The sequence below is a fragment of the Arthroderma uncinatum genome, assembly GCF_011692745.1.
Source record: "Arthroderma uncinatum strain CBS 119779 chromosome Unknown scaffold3, whole genome shotgun sequence".
In the NCBI taxonomy this organism is placed as follows: Eukaryota; Fungi; Ascomycota; class Eurotiomycetes; order Onygenales; family Arthrodermataceae; genus Arthroderma; species Arthroderma uncinatum.
The window spans coordinates 1096115-1110252 of NW_022983865.1; the positions used below are offsets into that span (position 1 = coordinate 1096115).

A 14138-nucleotide genomic window follows, 5' to 3' on the forward strand; every position below is an offset into this window, starting at 1 on the left:
GCGGGCTAGCTGGGGACGGAGGTGTGTTCACGGCGCAGGCAAGTCACCTTTGATGTGAAAGTGAAGTTATCTCGACTGCGACGCCCCACAGGAAGGAGGCGTCACGTGGCACTATCTACTTTATCTGATTTCGCCTCACGGTTGCCTTGACGAACCTCTACACCGGATGCTTATGCTGATGCTGATGCTGGTGCTGGATAGTGAATACTGAATACTGAATAGCTTGAAAGACACTAGACGGGCTACAGGAGAACGCCTGGCCAGAAAGTTCAACCCGGAGACGCCACGACAGCCTTGAACGGAGGATACAGCTGCTGGATCAATATACTGGAGATAGTCTCAATAATACAACTAATAGCTCAGGATGAACCGGCTTTTTGGAACGAAGAGCACGGCTCCAAAGCCGACACTGGAGGGAGCCATTACGAGTGTATGTGTCTTCACCCCGTCGTCCGCTACCCCGCGTTGTCAATATTATACCAGCCAGGCTGAAACTAACATGGGCATCAGGTCGACTCTCGCATATCAAGTATAGACGTCAAACTAGCCGCTCTAAACTCTGAGCTCACGGCCTACCAGACGAAGATGTCAAAGATGCGTGACGGGCCTGGCAAAAGCGCTCTCAGACAGAAAGCACTGAAAGTTCTACAGCAGCGGAAACGATACGAAGGCCAGCGTGACCAGTTATCGCAGCAGTCGTGGAACATGGAACAGGCTGGGATGATGCAGGATAACCTACGCAATGTCATGACGACCGTCGACGCGATGAAGACTACAACTAAGTCTCTAAAGCAGCAGTACGGGAAGGTGGACATCGACCAGATCGAGCGCATGCAGGATGAGATGCAGGACCTGATGGACATCGGGAACGAGATCCAGGACAGCATCAGCCGGGCGTATGATGTGCCCGAGGACGTCGACGAAGCAGATCTAGACGCCGAGCTGGAGGCGCTTGGCGAGGAGGCGATGTTCGAACAAGCAATGGGCGGAGAGGAGGCGATTCCATCCTTTATGCAGGATGAGGTCGGTCCTCCACAGTTTATCGACGAGCCGCCGGAGCAGAATAAGGTGAAGGAGGTCGCTGGTGGCTGATCGTTCTCTTTGGCGCGGCTCCCTTTTTTTTTTTTTTTTAATAATAAATGGCGTTGGACAGGGACATTCTTTTTCTCGTTATGCTTAGCGCTTTGTTCTTTTTTCTGCTGCTTAAAATGTAACATCTGGAGGCATGAGATCTTGTATCACATAATTCCTCCGATCCTCCACGCCGTAGCTTTATTATCATGCCATCTCGAGAGGTACCACCGTCACCATAGTGCCAGTTTTCCCGGTTTGCGCCCGTCAACAATCAGGACATTCATCCAGTTACACAGTGCCACCGCCTGACACCCTCGACGTAAACAATTTCCATCGTGAAAGCGGGAGTAAACAAATAAATACTGCGTACAAAAAAGTGGTATAAAGGACTGAATGTATATGCGGTCGACGATTGTATAGAGGCGCTTACTCATCGCGCTTATCTAAGTGCGCGGTTGCTGTGACAACGAACTTCGACGGCGCCGCGACGCAGGACCGAAGTGAAGCGGTCCATGGTGATTTGCGGACGGCCTCAAGCGTACTTTTTCTCCTCTGCGTCTGTATTTATACGCTTTCCTCCATCCTCTATCCTGCATCGTCAGTTGTTTACCTCTACCCGGGACACCTTGAACGGCCTGTGCAGACACGATAAACAACGCCAGTCACCGAGAATCAGATCTCTCTCTCTACTCCAGCATCATCAGGAGAGAGAGTCGATACTCCCTTCTAGCTGTCTCGCTGCCGTCAACAACACTCAATTAAGAGATCACTATCCCCAGCGTGGTTGGTTCATTGCTCTATGCCCATTCTACCATTCAAAACACTATATACTAACAGTGACAACAGACTATTCATAGCCCAAAACATGACGTCGATTTTTAGCGATTCCCGCCCTCACTCCTCCAAGGTATCGGCCTTGAGATCAATTCTTCCCTCGAGTGGACATAAAAGAAGCAAATCTGCTTATGATCCCGTTATTGGAAGTTCTGTCCCCAATGGTATGGTGACCAACTGTCTTCTCCCCGCCGACCACCCCCACTCTCGTCCCCAGCATCAGTTCTCCGAGCGAGAGACGAATAGGGCCACTTCGAGCTCCAGATCTCCTTTGTCAAACAATGCCAACCCGCCTGGAAAGGCACTCCATAAGAGAACTAAAAGCACGCTATCTCTGAAGTCTCTCCTAAAGGACAAGAGCACGAAGGAGCAGCCTCAAAAGGAACCGGCAAAACCAGAACCTCCAAAGCGAAATAAGCCAAAGAAGACAAAGTCGTCCACCAGTTTATCATCTCTATTCAGGAAACACCAGCGTGGCCCAAAGGACAAAAACTCTGGATCCAGGGACAAAGAAAATTTCTGCCCCACCGAGATTTATGACGACACGGCATCTAGTGCAAGTGTTTATACCTCACGCATGCCCTCAGAGGACAGCTCAGGCTCTCGTTATGTCCCAGAAAATAGAAGGACAGTGGCCGAGGAGATGTCACTCTATACTCCCCAGGGGTACTCGCCATCAAAGCAGAGAAACTTTCACGATTACCAGCGACCAAGCCTTACACGCTCTGACAAGGCACGACGTAGATCAGATTCTATCCCATCTAGCGCTTCCGGTGTCAGGGAGATGCTAGCAACGGGTCGAAAGCCAAGCCCCCTAGGACCACACAACGCAAACCTTCATGAACGGAAAAGCAGCGTTAGTAGTAGCACACATAGCTCAGCCAAATCGGACGAGGCTCCAGCAAAAAGGAGAGTCTCAAACGGACGTAGAAGCTCCCGGGTCATGGCGGCAATTGCGGCTTTCAATGCCAAGGATCAATCAGCTACAGCTACACCGGCTAAACAGGAGGACCCCAAATCTGCCGCTATCGAAAGTGCATTTGAACAACTATTGGTTAGTTTGGCCACTCGCTATTGTCAAGCTCGTTACTTACTCCTTCTTCTAGGAATCTCGGAACATCCCACTCAATATGCGCGATAAGATGAGGGCGCTAGATACTAATATCAAAGCTGACTTCGTAACGAAGCATGAAATGACACCATCCGCCCCATCAGCATCTACTCAAAAGAGGTTTGGCTTTTTCAGCAGCAGTAATAACGCCGACAAGGAGGCTGAAAAGGCCTCCGAAAGTGGAAGTCGAGGAAAGTCTAGCTCTAAGACACGGCCTCGAAGTCGTACGTTCACAACCAAGACCGACTCCTCGCCACTAAAGAAGATGAAACCAGAATCTACGTCTTCTTCCAAACGCCCTAAATCTGTGGATTTCTCCCGACCATCAAGCTCCTCTTCTCGTGGAATCTCTGCTTCTGTGCTTAGTTCCTTGCAATACATCCGGACACCCAAAGATGCCGACGAACCTTCGGATTTTGTTCATTACCTCAAAGAAGTACAGAAGCCGGAGATTGTCGAGATTACAAAACTACACAAACTCCGCATCTTGCTACGAAATGAAACAGTAGCCTGGGTCCAAGAATTCATGTCCTGCGGTGGTATGGATGAACTCATACAGCTACTTTACAGAATTATCAAAGTAGAATGGAGGTAAGTTGAGAGATGAGCGCCGAGAAATAGACACATTACTAATGTATCGGTTTAGAGAGGAACACGAAGATACACTCATGCATGAAGTGCTACTATGCTTGAAAGCATTGTGCACGACCACACCGGCCCTAAACCACCTACGCTCCATAGAAAGTCATCTTTTCTCTACCTTATTACAAATGCTTTTCGACGATGATAAGAAAGGCCCCAGCGAATTCAGCACTCGCGGAATAATTATCAGCTTATTATTCACACTCCTCTCCACTGCTGGTCCTGATGAGCAGGTATCTCGTGCTCATACTATTCTCTCCTATATGCGCGACCCTGCACCACCAGAAACAGCACAACCACTCTCATTTATTGCCGATATCTACCAACCTCGACCATACCGAGTCTGGTGCAAAGAAGTGACCAACGTTACTAAAGAAGTCTTCTGGATGTTCCTACACCACTATAATGTTGTGCCAGTTACAGCATTGGAAGATGGACTTATTGACCCTTCTCAGCCCTATTCTAAAAGACATTTCCCACCACCCCATCCTCCTGTCCCTGCTGCTCCATATATTGGAGGAGTCGAGTGGGAAGCTACCAGTTATCTTGCAAATCATCTTGACCTCATGAATGGAATCATTGCATCCATGCCAACGGCTGAAGAACGCAACCTCCTCAGGACAGATCTAAAAGCATCTGGCTTTGAAAAAGTGATGGGAAGAAGCCTTCGTACATGCAAGGAACAATTCTATCCCGCACTTCATGCCGGTCTGAAGGTCTGGGTTGCCGCAGCTGCTGAAGACGGATGGGACTATCAGTTCGTTCGCGAAGGACCTCCACGGGATGCACCACCAAGCAGTCCCATGAAGGCAACGGGCAATCAGAGCCCAAAGAAGAAACCCGGAATTGTGAGCGAAGCTCCACCACGGCTAGACTTGAATGTGGGTGTTACAAGTCCAGACCAGAGAAAGTCAAGCGGTGATTGGCTATGACGTCCTCTCTTTCATTTTCCTTAATTTCCTTAGTTCCTTGTCCGCATTGATGATTTGATGCATATTATTTACCCTGAATGACTAGACGATGATGCTACCCCAGGTGTATTTTGAAACTACATACTCTCTTTTTCTCGGGATGACAGTCATTTCACGGCTGTGCATGACTAACCTAGATACATGCCGATGAGACGAATGAACCCCGACCCAAAAACCCATCCAAACACAAATGAGATGGATATGATTAACGACCCCAACCCTTCCCACTACTGGAATGACTTTATGACCTTTTCACTTTTTCTCTTCTTGTTCTCTATACTTCTTTTGGAATATGTTTATGCCTCCGGAGTTATTTTTCTTAATATCATTTTTCCTTGCAAGATTGAACCGCATTGTGCTTATTGTTTAGCATTTCTGCCTATAGCTTTTCACTCCGGGTTATTATTTTATTATTAAGGGATAAAATCAAGGACCTATTTGCTTTTATACACTTTACGCCATCGCAGCTGAAGCCACGTGATAAGGTATCCGTTACTTCGAGCAGGGCATTTTGGCACCCTATTCGTTGCAATTCCCACTCAAAGGGCACACAATGCTACATGACCTTCTAATTTTTGATCCTGAGGCTAGGCAGGGTACATGCCTCAGCTACAATGTGTGCCAAGTTCGAAGAACACCTGCTCCATCGATATGAGGAGGAGACCCTAGTCTATCATATTAATAGATCCAGAGTATCCCAAGGATCTTCTAGTCTGTTCTTCCTCTCCCCAAACCTGGTCGCCAAACGGTATCCACGCGGCGAAGAGAGTGGCGCACTCAGGGCAATAAAACGGGCAAGACAGCTTGGGATTTCGGTGCCCCGTATCCAACGAGTGGTAGAAAGCAAGAAGCACGACAACATCTATATTATTTCGGATCGAGTCAGGGGCCACACCCTAGAAGAGGCCTGGGTGTCTCTCAGCTGGCCTAGGTCGTTACTGCTAGCCATTCAATTACGACGATTTGTTCGTCGGATGCGAACCCTGACGTCGAAAACTGCTGGATCACTTTCCGACGGAAAATGCAGGTCCATGTGGCTAGGCACCTATTATGGTATCCCACCTCACGCCAGCTCTGAAACCATTACCGCTTTTGTACGATTTTGGTATAACATCACCCCGTCACGGCAACGCAAGGCTTATAGGGCTTCGACCAGTACTCCACGATTCGAGCCAGACCGGCATACCCCCTTGACCTTCTCGCACCAAGACCTCGCGCCCAGAAACATAATAATCGATGAGAAATTCCGTCTCTGGCTCCTGGATTGGGATGAATCCGGCTGGTATCCTATATACTTTGAATATGTGTGTATGCAGAACTTCAGTGTTCCCATGAGCTGGGGCCTGTTGGCCAAGGTACGGTGGTGGATATTCTGTTGGGTCTCTGTTGGGATATTCTCTAAAGAGCAAAAGGTGCTTAATCAAGCCCTGGCAAACTTCACTCGCTTCGCTGTAGGGCGAGAGGGTATAGAGTTGCAAGGCAAGGCAAGGCGCCTTCCGGCATAGTCCATATAAGGAAGCAGAGGGTGTGTGTTTCAGGTCCGGCTGTTGAAAGAGGGCTTAGAAGATCACCATACTCAATCTATCATAAATAGATACTTAGTAAATAGATAAAATTCGACAAGCCTATAATAATTGCGCATATCCGGTCTTCATCACCATCTGAAAAATCTTAATGTCTTCCATTACATCTGCCGCCGTCGTTTTGATAATCTTCTTCTCATCCACAACGGCCTCGTAGAGTTCCTTCATCTCCAGGGTGAATGGATCTTCATATGTTTTTCGAACGGTGGATTCGATATACTCGCCGTTGGGACCAAGCTGTCGAACGACCATTGTGGTTGGCAGCCCCTTAACATATGGGGTATCATAGCATATTTTCACTGTTTTTGTGTTTCCAAACACTTCGATGCTTGCATCAAACCGTGGTATCTCGTCCCAGCCCGATTCATAACAGACAGCAAACCCCGCATATTTAAATAGGGCACTGCAAATAGTTAGCCCGCTTACTTGTGGTATCTCTTGTTTTATACCAGAGAGTTCTAGAAACGATGTCCCAAATCTTACCTCCAGAATTGAGGGCCTGTCTCTAAGCAAATTGAAGCCCCTAGGACCTTGTGCGGAGTCCCTAGGCACTCTCTCATGGCGCTTAGATCATGGGAAGCCAGCCCCGTAAGATGTTTCCACATATTTGCAGTTGTTGGATTGACAGGAATGCCGAGTTCAACAGTCAATGCTTGTTCTAGAGCTTCGCCCGTTTTCTTAGCAAGCTCAACCGCATCATTATCACTATGGTCTGAAAACTTTTTGGGGAAAGTTCCGGACTGTGAAATAAAGCAGGAGTTTGGGCCTAGGATGTCACGGACGGTTGCGTGAGAGATGCCGCCTATTCCACCGATTTCTTTGATAGCGTCTAGAAAAGCTCCAGCATACCGTCTCATGTACCCAACCATAACTCGGCCTGACGAGCTCTTCTCTGCTTCTAAGACGGTTTCAGCGTCCTTTAGTGAGAGGGCCATTGGTTTCTCACAAAATACAAACTTGTTATATCTCAGGCCGAGTAGGATATGGGCAACATGGTAGGCATCGTTGCTAGCAATGAAAACGACGTCAACATCCTGTGACTGACACAGCTCTTCCGCATTTTTCGTCGTCCGAAGGCTGGGGTTGACGATTTTGTTCTTGCAGTGCTCCAGAGCTCCTGCTGAAACGTCACATAGATAGGTGACTATGAATGTGTCCGATAAATTCTGGAAGTTTGGTATATGTATCACCTGGGACACTTCACCACAGCTACAGGTTAAATATAAAAGGAGTCGTTAGCATAATGTAACTGGAAGTAAATGGTTTCGCTATATTGAGTGACGAACCCTATGATCCCGACTTTTACTATACGAGCTGCCATCTTGGGAGAAAAGGTTGTAGTTTCAGCCGGAGCCAGGGATTCAAATGGTTTTCGATCTCGATAAATGATGAAGATGGATCTCTAGTTGCGGTCAACCTAGAAGAAGTATTGGAGGAGCTTATCTCGGGGCTGAAGTTGGGGCTGTTCGATCTGCAACCCCGCATAATTGGCTTACTTATACCGTTACCCCGAAGTAAATAAATGTTATATTGACAGACGCCTGCAAAGGGGGAACTTCAGTCCAAGTGGCCCTTAGATTATAAAATTTGACATGAAAATTCGAAGATACAGTAAGTTAGACAAAAAGTATTCACCGGCTTTTATTTATGACAGACCTCTCGGCATGAGTAGTTTCATCGCCCTCGAAACGTAAGCCTAATAGAAGTGCTTAACCAGGTAATACAGATCTTATAATTCCAGACACTTTATCCTACGAAGATGATGTCGTCGCGGTGGACGTTGACGAGTAGAGGTTGACAGCCCCAACGCCTCCCTGGACAATTTTTGCAAATGCAAACGAAGAATACTTCTATGATATGGTATAAATGGAGAATATCGCTAATATCAGACACAACCGACAATATATATTCGTACAATGAGAGCCTGAGTCAATTATACTCTCTTACTGGGTTTTAGACTTCTCTACCTGGGAAGTAGATTCGATTCGAAGTGCGGGCCGGCGTCCCGTCAATATAGAGTTATCAAAGAGTCCCCATAGGTACTCGCGGAACTGTTAAAACATTATGGTCAGTGGCTGAATTGACATGGCACGCAGTTCGCCGAGTGAGTAAGGCTGAAAGGAACTAACCCCTGTGAACGGATTGGTACCGCCGTCTTTCAATTCCATAAACAAGACCGCATATACCAAAACGACTGTAAACAACGGGTTAAATGGTTAGTTTTGTTTTGACCTTAACGGGCACCATATGAACGATTTCCATAAGACGACGGATGAAAGGGGTCACGAACATCCAATCAAGCCCCATTGCACCAACTTCGTCCACTTAGTCCAAGTTGGCCTTGCCCACTTTAGCTTTGCGCGTCGTCTGTATTTCCGCTCCAGTCTAAACTGTTGTTTTGGCGATAGTTTGGACATGTCCGGTGGCCATACCCGCTTAGCCTTGTACGGATTGATATATTCTTCTCCCGCGGGACTTGTAGGAGATATTGCATTGCTACTCGAGGATGCGAAGAAGCGGGATGCTAGCCTTGATGTCTTTTGTCCGGTTTGCGCAAGGGAACGGAACGGCGAGACATGAAGGCTTCGTTGTGTAGAATACGCATGGAAACGGGACGGTTGGCTTGATTGCGCAGTAGATAGCCTGCGACAGAAGGGCAGGAGAGGAAATAACTGTGTCTGAAGCTTGCGTTAGCTTGATCATACAGCCATTAATAGAGACAAGTCGAGGCGTTATATCTACCAATTCGGCGTCCACCCGCGAGGGACAACTGAGCCGGCTATGCGCGCATCGCATGCCCTTGCTCGATATGAGCGACCTAGGAGCGAACGACATCTTTGAATGCTCCGATCTATATCTCTGGCCAACTGGTTGAATATTCACATGGAGTTTCTGCCATCCGAACGGTAGCTTCACGTGACCTCGGTTCACCACATAAGCACGGATCGGATAAACATTATTCCACATACCTCGGCAACTTCCCCAGCGCAGCCAAACCGACCGAGTTGAAAGTAGAATCAGATGCCGCGATGGAGACGCATATAAAGGCCAACGCCCGAGATACCCTCCTCCTCCCTTCTTTTTGACCCCCTACACTGCTCTTGACTATATAAATCACCCTATAGTGCTTTACCTACTGTCATCTTCACCTCACTCAACATGTCTCAATGTAAGTATCTCTCTGCATACCTACGTCATAGGGATATTTTGGTCGGAGTGCCTAACATGTGATTCTCCTACAGCATACCAGCGTCTTATGCAAGTTGCTTCGCAAATCACCTCGAAGAAGAGTGGTAGCGCTGCTCTCCTCGAGAAAAACCCAGGCGATATCGTTGTGACATGCGCCCTTCGAACGGCCATAACGAAAGGCGGCAAGGGTGGCTTCAAGGACACCGCTGGTGCTGATCTCCTAGTCGGTGCTTTCAAGGCCCTGATTGAAAGATCAAAGATCGACCCTTCTGTTGTTGAAGATATTGCTGTTGGATGTGTGCTCGCCCCTGGTGGTGGTGCCACTGAATTCCGCGCTGCCGCTTTGGCCGCTAGTTTCCCCGAGACTGCTGCAGTCAAAGCCCTGAACAGACAGTGCTCCAGTGGTCTACAAGCAATCGTTGATATTGCCAATGCCCTGAAGGCTGGTGTCATCGATGTCGGTATCGGAGCCGGTGTTGAGAGCATGTCTTCTCAATATGGGTATGTTGTCATCTCTTTCTAACTCTTTTCTTCAAGTGTACGGTCATAGGCTAACCTACGAATAGCCCCGGAGCTGTCACAGAGTTCTCTGATCTACTAGACAACCACATGGAAGCTGCAAACTGCAAGGTCCCCATGGGAGTTCTTTCAGAGAACATGGCCAAGGATCTCGGTGTCACCCGTAAGGAGCAGGATGCTTTCGCTGCCTCTTCCTACCAAAAGGCAATCAAGGCTCAGGAAGCCGGCCTCTTTGACGAAGAGATAGCCCCTCTCACTGTTAAATTCACCGACCCCAAGACCGAAGAGGAGAAGACCATCACCGTCAAGGCTGATGACGGTGTCCGTGCTGGAATCACCCCGGAATCCCTCGCCAAGATCCGACCAGCCTTCGCCGCTGACGGTTCCATCCACGCTGGAAACTCCTCCCAGATTTCAGACGGTGCCGCTGCCGTCCTTTTGATGAAGCGTTCCACCGCAGAGCGACTTGGACAGAAGATCATTGGCAAGTACGTCACCGCCAGCATTGTCGGTGTCAAGCCTCTTCTCATGGGACAGGGTCCATGGAAGGCCATCCCCGTTGCCTTAGAGAAGGCCGGAATCACCAAGGAAGATGTCGACATCTATGAAATCAACGAGGCTTTCGCATCCCAGGCTGTGTGGTGTTCCAAGGAGCTAGGTTTGCCCTTCGAGAAGATCAACCCCAAGGGTGGTGCTATTGCCTTTGGCCATCCTCTTGGATGTACCGGTTCCCGCCAGGTCAGCACATTGTTGACCGAGTTGAAGCGAACAGATAAGAAGATCGGTGTCACCAGTATGTGCGTTGGAACAGGAATGGGTATGGCTGCTGTCTGGGTTGCCGAGTAAAAATCGATTCCCCCTCAGCGAGCGTTTGTTTAGATGGTGTATATGAATGATTTCTTTATATAATGACATGTTGCGAGGATAAAAGCCGCCTGTCATATTTGAGATGATTTAGCTGTATTTATATCAATTTATTTCTATACATATTTTCATCCTTCAAGGTTTATCATTGAACTGGGTGGCCGAAATATCTGGCGTAGTGTCTATTACAAGTAATTCCTGCTATGCAGATTTACCCATTTCTGTGCTTTTTGAAAGCCTCAAATACTGTAGATCCATTCGACACATCTGTTTTAACCTTCTCATCTGCAGCAACGAGCTTTGGCATCAACTCTAGGACATCGTTAACGAGGCCAAGTGGTATAACCACGACGCCCTCAAGCGGATCACAGAACAGTATGTCACCCTATCCGAATGTGTGTTAGAATGAGGGTTATTTCACTACGCAGAGGGTAGAAGTAGTCAACATACCGGTGATACAGTCACTCCTTGGATGCAAATGGGCACATTACGGAGGACTGCTTTCGCTTCAGCACCAGTCCCTACCGTTGATGTTGCACGAGCCCAGACCTGTTAACATAACCGCAATGAATAATTGTATGCATAAATATTTGCAGCAAGGAGAGCCGACGGCCTGAAGATACAAGACTAGCAATCAGAGAACATAATTCATGTCCAATTCTGTACTTACAGGGAACTGTAGACCCCGTAGTTCAGCTAAATCTCTAACACGGCCATTGACTACTGCACCTTTTGCACCTCTGACTTTCATTCGTGAGGCCATAATTCCACCTAGGACTGCGCACTTCTGATTCTCCGGCTGGTCAAGTAGAACCACAGTATCCGCTTCTGTATGATCTACCCAGTGTGTACCAGGCGGAAACCCATGTTCTCCGTCTAAAGATTCGGCAGGTGATAGATCAGCTTTGGGCATGAACTTGACTGTCGATGCATAGCCGATGATCTTCGGCTGTTTCTCTACATCCTTGTTGGAAGGAGAAAATGGCACTTGGTGTTTTTGGTATGTCAGACTGAGGACTGAGGATGGTATATTCCAGTAGTTATTCCCGTGAGCTCACCGATATCTGCTATAAACCCTGCATAACAAGTGCCGCCCTTCGGGACAGCCTCGAGTTTTAAGAGGGCATCTGATACCTAGCATCGGTCGTGAGCATCAATACTATATCAAGGGGCGAGTTGACCATACATCACATGCCGAATACTCTTGCAAAATCGAGAATATCTCTTCGTCTCTTCTAGCCATCATGATCGCTCCAGGGGGCATCCGAGCTATATGTCTTGTCGAAAAATGGTAGATACCATGTCGGTTTGTGTCAGGACGACTGGCTTGACGGCGACACCTAGCCCGAGACCGACATGGATATTATTAATATCTACTCCGTACCTCCACGCTAAATTCCCGAGTTCACCGGTAAAATGGACATGATATTAATAGCAGCTTCCATCGATATTAAAGCTAGGTCCCTTGGCAGCTTGTAATATTGACAAAGATCAACTCTGCCGTGTCTTAAATTGCTACTGATGCACATTATTAATGCTTAAAAATAGGTTGTTTAAGGTCGAATTAAAAGTGGCCAACTCTTAGGCCTATTGCAGCCTGGCTTGTTAGCTACTGCGGGCTTATGGAGTAGTCCAGTCATATATATACGCCCTGCGAGGGGCCAGGGAGGGACAGTATGCTTTAAATACTCCGGACTCTCGTTGAAGCAACCGGTTCCAGGACGGATATCTGACCGCTAATAACGAGAATATACCACCTATATCCTATCGAACAGAATGGAGGACCCGTTCCGCCGCCCGACTTTTACCCGGGAGCAGTTGATACAGTACTTCAGCCTGCTATATCGGTGTGAGCCTGAGGCTGGAGAGAGCAAGCTCAAGGAGATTGAACTACTCGTCACCTCCGATCCCCTTGAGGCGCTTTTCCAGCTCCAGCGGCGGCATATAGCGACGTTTCCATTTTCTAATTTGGTCCTACATTACTCTCATCACCAAACGATTTCGCTGGACCCTGATGTCCTCTTTCATAAGATAGTAGAAAGGGGGCTGGGCGGATACTGCGTTGAAAACACAGGATTGTTTGAGATTGTTCTACGGACCCTAGGCTTCCAATTCTACCCGAGCGGAGGGAGAGTTTCTAAATCTTTGGCGCCTGGGCCTGAGAATGCCGATTTCTTTGGCTTGTGAGTGATATCTGAATCTTGTAACATTTGAAAATGCCAGCTGACACATGGTTCTGCGGGAAAGTGGCCATAAGATCCTGATTGTAATCATAGACAAAATCAAATATATGGTGTGTTTCTTTCTAGCCTCAGCCACGAATATCAACCGAAGAACTAACCCAAGGATGGGAGTATGCTAGGTTGATGTTGGATTCGGTCCTCAAGGCCCGACTCAGCCTTTAGTTATGCGGGACGACGAGCCAGACGTGTCCGGTTTTTTCCAGATGAGTTTAGTTCGGAAGAGTATCAGTATCAACACTGACGCTGCTCAGAGACCGTGGCAGTATCGATACCGCAAGGACACTGACAGCGAGTGGGTGGTGGCCTACTGTTTCTACGACATCGAGTTCTTACCCGAGGACTTTGGGGTGATGAATTGGTGGACTAGTCAACACCCAAGAAGCGGTTTCACTCAAGGAATCATCTTTACGATATTCCTCCTCAACGAGGCGGAAGATGACATCGAGGGGAACCTGATGCTTCTCAAGGATGTTATCAAAGTAAACCGCAATGGGAACGTTGAAATTCTGAAGAATCTAAAAAGTGAGGAAGAACGCGTTGCTGCGCTGAAAGAATTCTTTAATGTACATCTCCAACCGATGGAGATCCGCGGCATTCGCGGAAAAAGTACCGAGATCAAGACAGTTTAGACGGTAGCTGAGCATACAGGCTGGGGTGGTCGCTTCTCGAAGGGTGTGGATGTCATAGATAATTTCCGGAATTATTATAGACTTTGACAAATAGATATCTAACAGACTAGTTGATTCTCGACTCCATCTATATTGGTAGGAATTCATTAGCGATCGTAAGTGGTTTCGGTGGGGGGTGGGGAATCGGTTCGCCATACCTTCCACCCGTTGCTATATGCGAATCCTGGGGGTGCAATATGGTTGCTCGTTTGCCCTCTCGCCTTTCCGGTGAGTCGTATGTCTCGTTCCATCACTGGGTTGGACCATATATCAGTAACTGGTTCGCAGATGTTGACCGTCAATTACTTACTTTGCTGTAGAAAGAGTCAGTCTAAAGTTCAATTGGCAGGGAATCGGCTATAGGTTCGTCAACTTACCTGATCCCAGGCGTCAATGCCTCTTCTTGGGTTCTTGCGTCCGTTCGAATAGTACTTGAGAGT

The 14138-nt window shown here is 47.8% G+C and overlaps 6 protein-coding genes across 6 annotated transcripts; 4 read left to right on the top strand and 2 right to left on the bottom strand.

Moving 5' to 3' along the window:
* Window positions 1–364: 364 nt before the first annotated feature.
* Window positions 365–1092, top strand: GIQ15_04124 (charged multivesicular body protein 5; the record flags this gene model as incomplete). The annotated part of the gene is made up of 2 exons (XM_033551541.1): window positions 365–430; window positions 511–1092. The coding sequence occupies 2 exons, from the start codon at window positions 365–367 to the stop codon at window positions 1090–1092; spliced, it is 648 nt and encodes a 215-aa protein (XP_033405271.1).
* A 1946-nt stretch (window positions 1093–3038) lies between these two features.
* On the top strand, window positions 3039–4593 carry GIQ15_04125 (uncharacterized protein; the record flags this gene model as incomplete). The annotated part of the gene is made up of 2 exons (XM_033551542.1): window positions 3039–3610; window positions 3666–4593. The coding sequence occupies 2 exons, from the start codon at window positions 3039–3041 to the stop codon at window positions 4591–4593; spliced, it is 1500 nt and encodes a 499-aa protein (XP_033405272.1).
* A 1664-nt stretch (window positions 4594–6257) lies between these two features.
* GIQ15_04126 (myo-inositol 2-dehydrogenase) lies at window positions 6258–7536 on the bottom strand (the record flags this gene model as incomplete). The annotated part of the gene is made up of 3 exons (XM_033551543.1): window positions 6258–6618; window positions 6699–7424; window positions 7502–7536. The coding sequence occupies 3 exons, from the start codon at window positions 7534–7536 to the stop codon at window positions 6258–6260; spliced, it is 1122 nt and encodes a 373-aa protein (XP_033405273.1).
* A 1838-nt stretch (window positions 7537–9374) lies between these two features.
* Window positions 9375–10769, top strand: GIQ15_04127 (3-ketoacyl-CoA thiolase; the record flags this gene model as incomplete). Its single annotated transcript, XM_033551544.1, has 3 exons — window positions 9375–9384; window positions 9458–9905; window positions 9971–10769. 3 exons carry the CDS (start codon window positions 9375–9377, stop codon window positions 10767–10769), a joined length of 1257 nt encoding a protein of 418 aa, XP_033405274.1.
* Window positions 10770–10998: 229 nt separating this feature from the next.
* GIQ15_04128 (DlpA domain-containing protein) lies at window positions 10999–12051 on the bottom strand (the record flags this gene model as incomplete). Its single annotated transcript, XM_033551545.1, has 5 exons — window positions 10999–11172; window positions 11238–11336; window positions 11458–11804; window positions 11846–11921; window positions 11974–12051. 5 exons carry the CDS (start codon window positions 12049–12051, stop codon window positions 10999–11001), a joined length of 774 nt encoding a protein of 257 aa, XP_033405275.1.
* A 512-nt stretch (window positions 12052–12563) lies between these two features.
* On the top strand, window positions 12564–13659 carry GIQ15_04129 (putative N-acetyltransferase family protein; the record flags this gene model as incomplete). Its single annotated transcript, XM_033551546.1, has 3 exons — window positions 12564–12970; window positions 13035–13080; window positions 13150–13659. The coding sequence occupies 3 exons, from the start codon at window positions 12564–12566 to the stop codon at window positions 13657–13659; spliced, it is 963 nt and encodes a 320-aa protein (XP_033405276.1).
* Window positions 13660–14138: the final 479 nt, after the last annotated feature.